This window comes from Galeopterus variegatus, unplaced genomic scaffold (assembly GCF_000696425.1).
Source record: "Galeopterus variegatus unplaced genomic scaffold, G_variegatus-3.0.2 Scaffold17265, whole genome shotgun sequence".
Taxonomy (NCBI): Eukaryota; Metazoa; Chordata; class Mammalia; order Dermoptera; family Cynocephalidae; genus Galeopterus; species Galeopterus variegatus.
The window spans coordinates 7,532-14,475 of record NW_007743376.1 but is presented as its reverse complement, the minus strand read 5'-3'; the positions used below and the strand labels follow the sequence as shown (position 1 = coordinate 14,475).

Sequence of the window (6,944 nt, the reverse complement as noted above, 5' to 3'; positions counted from 1 at the left end):
AAAGTTCCTTATCTATTCAGGTTGTGCTTTGGATATAATGCAGTTTTTAAAGAATTGTGTGACTGTTACAGTGAGTATGATTGTTGAGATGTGTCCTGCTTACTACAGAATAGAGTAAACATTCAGAATTGTGGCACTATTTCAGTCCTGTATCCAAACATTGTGCTGTTATTTCTGCAGACTGAGATTGCATTAGCTTTTGTTAGCATTCTTGTCATTTTGCTGGCATTTGCTGAGTTTATAATTGAAATCTGCCAGGTGCTGTTAAGCCAAGTACTGCTATATTTTAAACATAAATGTGGATTATCCCTGTTGTGTTAATTTTAATTTATTTTAGTCCATTGTTCTTCCTATTAATTTTTTTCTTCAAGTTTTGTTTAAAATGTGTTTGCTTATATACTGTTTAATTAAATCAGAGCAAATACAGAAATCTAGAACACATGAGACTGAGTTCCTTTCAGACCAGCAGTTGCTAGAAGTCTCTTAGGACTGTACAACTCACTGCAAGTCCATATAGCTAATATACAATAGATGCCGCTGTATGTTGCCCACTAGGATAATAGGAGAGACACTGAAGTGTCTTGCTGAAATCAAGATATGCTCAATGTACAGAATTCCCCTGAAGAGATAGGATAACAACCTTATCATAAAAAGAAAGTGAGTTTAGTCTGGTGTGGCTGCTTCTTTGAGAAGCATTGCTGGGGATCCTAGAATACTTATTTTTTCTTCTTCTGTAACGGCTCACGATTTCCTGCATAGTAAACAGATTTAGCTTTTGCCAGGGATCAACATGACATTTACTGATCTACAGCTTTTAAAAAATCTTTTAAAACTTTGAGGCATCATCTTGTCTCTAGTATTTTGGTACCTCTAACCTATCTTACTAACTTCAGTCCTGAGAACTTGCGCCTCCATGGAGCGAAAGCTGTTCAGGCTCTGAGAATTAGCTATAACTAATTTAAAGCACCTTAGTGCCATCTTTATGTCCTTTTCCTAACTTGGGCTTTAAATTTTGTATTATTTAGTCTTTTGATTTCTTCTAATACTACAGAGTGCATTTTACACACAGCATTCTTTTTGGACCTCATAGGTAATGAGGATCACGGCTACGGCACAAATTACTTTTAACCACACGACAGTCACATATGCTAACATGGTGTGTTTAATTGGAACATTTAAAAAACCAATCATTAATCATATATTTACATGAAAATTGCCCTAATTTTTTTTTTATGTTCAAAATTAAGCCCTTAGAATAATGAGTTTATGAGTATGGCCATACAGAATTGATTTGGGTAATTTGACATAGAATTGTACAAATAATTGACATTAAATCTTAACCAATTAGTGAAATTGTAAAATACAGCTAAGGGAATTTTTTTGAGTCATGCTTGTGTTTCCTTTTGTGCAACATAGTTTAAAAAAATTAGGACAGTGGGGTATAGACTGTGAAGTTAAGGCCAAATCTCTAATTACACGTGAAACAAAGATTTACAGATAATTTTGTTTTTATTTAGAAGAGCTGTCAGAAGATGATCTACTGAGTCAGTATTCTCTTTCGCTTTCAAAGAAGACCAAGAAAAATAGCTGCGAAAGTAGTAACTCATCGAATTCTTCTGAAATGTTCATGCCTGACCTGGTAGATGGAATTGCTAACAAAACAAGCTTAAAAACGCCACCTAGGACAAGGAATAAATTTGCAACATTTTTACAGAGAAAAAATGAAGAAAGTGGTGCAGTTGTGGTTCCAGGGACCAGAAGCAGGTATGGTTACATCTACAGAATATTGTTTGTCTGCTGTATTTTATACTCTATTGATGTGTATTTTGTACTGAAAAAACATTGAATCTAGAGGGGTGTAGGTGTAGGATCTTCCTTAATCTGATTATAATTTTATCATGTACAGATTGAGTATCCCTTATCCAAAATGCTTGGGACCAGAAGAAGTGTTTCAGATTTGGGATTTTTTGGGGTTTTGAAATATTTGCATATACATAATGAGATATCTTGGGGATGGCACCCAAGTCTAAACATGAAATTGATTTATTTTTCATATCCACCTTATAGCCATGGCCTAAAGGTAATTTTAGCAATTTTTGCATGAAACGAAGTTTCTGTACATTGAACCATCAGAAATCAAAGGTGTCACTATCTCAGCCACCCATGTGAACAGTCTGTGGTTGTTTGAGATCACCAGCATTCCTGACTCTGAATTTATGTGCTGCAGATAAGGAATCCTTTTCCTACACTTATTCTCACATAAATATTTAACAGTAAAAAAAATATGACAGTCCATTAGTACAGTGAAAAAAATCATGCATTCCAGGTAACTGAACACTTAGTAGCATCACCAGAATACCTGTATCGGCTGTTAAACACCATCATCAACAAATAACAGCAGGCTTTCAGTCTTCACCTAGGATGCTGTGTTTTGATTAAAGGGTTACTGTACACTGTATTTTATTTTTTGGGGGGGAAAGATATATCACTGCTGAAGGGGGCTGGGAGGGTCTTTTTTCTCCTGGGATACTAAATAGACTCTGTGTGGTGTGCCTGCATTTTGACTGCGACCCATCAAATGAGGTCATGTGTGGAATTTTCCATTTGTGGCCTCATGTCGGCACTCAAAAAGTTTCAGATTTTGGAGCATTTGGGATTTTGAATTTTTGGGTAAGGGATGTTCAACCTGTATTACTTTAATTCTAACCTAAATGCATTGCTGTTACTTTCAACTTCTATTAGTTTTGTGATCTCTCCGTACAGAATCAAAGTAAGAGTATCCCCTATTGTTACATTTTGCATTACAGGAATTCTGTTGTTTTGGGAGCACCCTACCCCTCTTTCTTTTTTCCTAAGTTTTTGGTTTCTTTGAGGGCTTAATACAATTTTGCAAAGTATTTTCAGAAATATATCCAAATATAGATGACTGTAGAATTGTAATATTAATTGAAAACCTGATACCATGCTAGGTGCTATGGTTACAAAAATGAGAGACATAGTTTATGTTCTTGAGAAGCTTATAGTCCAATTGGAAAAACAGGTACATAAAATCTTTTTGTGCAGTGTGGTAAGTACAGGCATTTTTTGGTGTTCACAGGAGTTGGGGGTGGAGTTCCAGGACCCCCGAGGATACCAAAATCCGCAGATGCGCAAATCCCTTATTAACATGGCATAGTATTTGCATATGACCTACACACATCCTCTTGTATACCTTATCTCTAGATTACTTATAATACCTAATACAATGTAAACACTATTTATGGCTGGCCAGTTAGCGTGTGTGTGTGTCTGTGTGTGTATAGGACTTGCTTATTTGGTCACTGTTGAAGCTTAAAGAAATCTCCAAGTTTGAGGCTATATATAGCTGCTTTATATAGTTTATGAGATGTTTCACTAGTAAGTTCCTCGGAGGGTGTATTGAGATGCCTGAAGAAGTAATTTTTTTTCTCCATCAGCTTCCTGTGAAACAATAACTGAGAGTAAGTCTTTGACATATAATTTTCTGACCTGGGTTATATAGCAACATCTGGTAATAACTAGATATTTTTAAATTAGCATTCAAAGTTAATTTTCAAAGTTCTTTTACCCCTCATAACAATATTATGAGATACAAAGGGTTGATGTTATTTTCACTGTTTTGGGTTAAGTGATTAACACTCAGGAATTAATCTTCCCCAGGGTCTTGTAGTTCATACCGGTGGTAGGAGGAATCCCTAGTCATAGCTGATGTGCAGGTTAGAAGCAACCCACAATCTGGCAAGCCTGGATTTGAATTCTCACTGTCATCGTGTTGATTGTGACCTTTCACATGCCATTAACTTCCCTAAGCCTGTTAGGAAGGCTTAGGATGATCACTTAAGACTGTTGTAGAGGTTGGTAGACGCTCTCTATATCAAGCACCTGGCACAGTGCATAGTCATTAATATATATGTAAGCATTCATCACTACCCCTCCTTTTTAATATGATTCAGCTAAAAGGAGGTATCGAACATGCAAAAAGTTGTCTCTGGTCTGTCTACTTTTTGGGAAGTCTGTTTTAAGTTTTAATTATCTTTATTTTGTAGATACTTATCCTAGAAACATGCCAGTTTATCATTTGAGATCTAGAAATGTGATATCAGTTAAATAACACCACAGGCTAATTGGGAAGAAGGAGCTGTGAACTGGGAGGGGTTCTGGGTTTTGCTTCTGTTCTCTAGCTGATTAATTTTATATCCCTGGGCACTGTCACTGTATCTTCTCTTTATCCATGAAATAATACGTGGAAGAATAGTTGGGCATCATAGGAATTACTGTTTATTTAAAAAGGAATTTGTGATCAGATGTAGGAGCTTAGTTTTCGGCTTAATGAAAAGCCTAGTAAGTGCTTTCTTTCCATGTACCACTTCCTGCCTGGTACCCACACAACATATCTAGGTATTTGATGAAAGGATAGAGAGGATTTTACTCTCCAGCATTTAGCAAATATTCTGTTTGTCATATTGGATTTGAACTAATACTTGTTAAGGAGGTAGATTCTCTTTAAGTTTCATATTTATATGATCATGTACTCTAGGATTTTCTTTTCCAATCTAAAAACTCCTTGAATAAATCTTCCTCAACAATGATACTGATCTTTCTTTCATTTTTATTGGAGTGGTTTTTTTTTTGTTGTTGTTGTTGTTGTTTTTAAAGATGACCGGTAAGGGGATCTTAACCCTCGACTTGGTGTTGTCAGCACCACGCTCAGCCAGATCCCTATATGGGATCTGAACACGGGGCATTGGTGTTATCAGCACCGCACTCTCCCGAGTGAGCCATGGGCTGGCCCTATTGGAACGTTTTTAAGCAGTTTTTTAAAAGCTCCTACGTGGAATAAGTAACACCTCTTCAGTAATGTAGAATTTAATGATTGATTTGAAGCTCTTAACCTCAATATTTAAATAGTATGGAAGCTTATAAAATATATAACAAGCTAGTAGATTAATATACTACTACAAGTTCCCAGGTGAGTTGATGCTTAGGAATAAAGTTAAAGATGAGGGGTAAATGACTAACTTCTTTCATTTTGCTTGCTGCAAAATATGAGACAGTAGTTATAAATTATTCCTTCTGTTGCATATTTCCATATCTGTTCATGTATTTGACTATCAGCTGTGTGTTAGCCACTATTTTATGTATTGTGGTGGATACAAAGACATGGACAGTACCTGTCCTCAAGGAGTTTATCTGTCCTCTGGGAGTTTAAAAAGTTGGGAGAAAGAGCACATATGAGATGATTAGATAAAAATACAGAAGTTCCAAATCTATGTGTATGTAGATGACTGCTTTTAGAAAGTCCTGTCAAAAATTTATTGTATAAATAAATTTCTAGATGTGTGAATGGTTTCATAATCAAGATTTAAATTTTGAATAAAATTCAAGATTTATATTGCCTTCAATTATGAAATAAATTGTGTTTATGAGACTTTTTTAGAAAGACATTCCATGTTGAATATTGAGTCCCTGATGGAGTTTGGATGTGTTGTCCCCTCCAGGACTCATGTGGAAATTTGATTCCTAATGTGACAGTGTTGGAAACTGATTGAGTCGTGGGGGTGGATCCTTCATGAGTGGATTAATGCTCTCCTTGGGGGTGGGGGGGGAGTCATGAGTGAGTTCTCGCTCTATTAGTTCCCATGAGAGCTGGTCGTTTATAGGACCCTGGTGCACACGCTCTCTCTCTCTCTCTCTCTCTCTCTCTCTCTCTCTCTCTCTCTCTCTTTCTCCCTCCCCCTCCCTCCCCCTCTCTCTTGCTTTCTCTTGCCATGTGATCTGCTTGTATCCTCCATCTCCCTGCCACTTTTCCACCATGAATAGAAGCAGCCTGAGGCCCATGCCAAATGCAGCTGTCCCAGAATCGTAAGCCAAATAAACCTCTCTTCTTTATAAATTACCCAGTCTCAGGTAATTCTGTTGTAGCAACACAAAATGGACTAAAACAGTCCCTTGCAAGAAAACCCTAAAATACTTATCCACTCTTTCTGATTTTTTTTGTTAGATTTTTTTGCAGTTCTCTGGATTCTGCCGACTATGTATCAAAGAAAGCTAGCAGCCAACCTCTAGATGAAACTGCTGTTACAGATAAAGAGACCCATCTAAATGAATCAGATTGTCTAGACCTAGAAGGCAAGAAGCAGGTTGATACAAATGTAGCACATAATTCAAGTGATCGGATTCCAGAGGATGTAGCAGTGTTCCCTGATGAGGAGTCTCAGTCTTTTAAGACCAGCAGATTCACAAGGACCATTTCACTACCCACTTTGGGGACACTAAGAAGTTGTTTTAGTTGGTCTGGAAGTCTTGGAGATTTTTCAAGAACTCCCAGCCCCTCTCCGAGCACAGCATTGCAGCAGTTCCGAAGAAAGAGCGATTCCCCCACCTCTCTGCCTGAGAATAATGTGTCTGAAATATCTCAGTTAAAGAGTGATGCGTCAGGTGATGGGTCTCATTCCTTATGTGAAGTGGGTTGCTCCTCACAGTCCCAGGAAAGCATAGAATTGTCACCGCACAGTTCAAATGCATCCAGACTTTCTCAGCCTTCTAGTAAGGATTCTGATTCAGAGGTAAGTAGAATTATGAAGCCTTTGTTTTTAAATGCATATGTAAGAGAAAATAGGGTGTTAATTAGATAATTGAGATTTTGCCTATATTATGGAAATGACTGGCTATCTTAATTTTTTATTCTGTATCCCTCTGTGTAGAAAGTTCACATTTTATTTATTTGAAGGACTTCTGTATCTTTCATATTTTAAACTCCTTTACATTTAATCTAACTTTATACTTCCTGAATCACTGTGTGTTCCATTAATGGGTATCACAATTTGTGGCACAATTAAAACCTAAGCAGGATGATAATCTATGAAATGAAAAATTATTATAAATTTATGATTTAAATCCTTAATATAGTCATGAATTTAAATAAC

General features: G+C 36.7%; 1 protein-coding gene across 1 annotated transcript; it reads left to right on the top strand.

Annotated features, from left to right (window-relative positions):
- Nucleotides 1-1,570: 1,570 nt before the first annotated feature.
- Nucleotides 1,571-6,584, top strand: LOC103582671 (exonuclease 1-like; the record flags this gene model as incomplete). The annotated part of the gene is made up of 2 exons (XM_008564201.1): nt 1,571-1,764; nt 6,020-6,584. Coding segments are annotated over 2 exons (759 nt in total), but the record flags the coding sequence as incomplete, so codon positions are not given.
- Between the last annotated feature and the right edge of the window lie 360 nt (nt 6,585-6,944).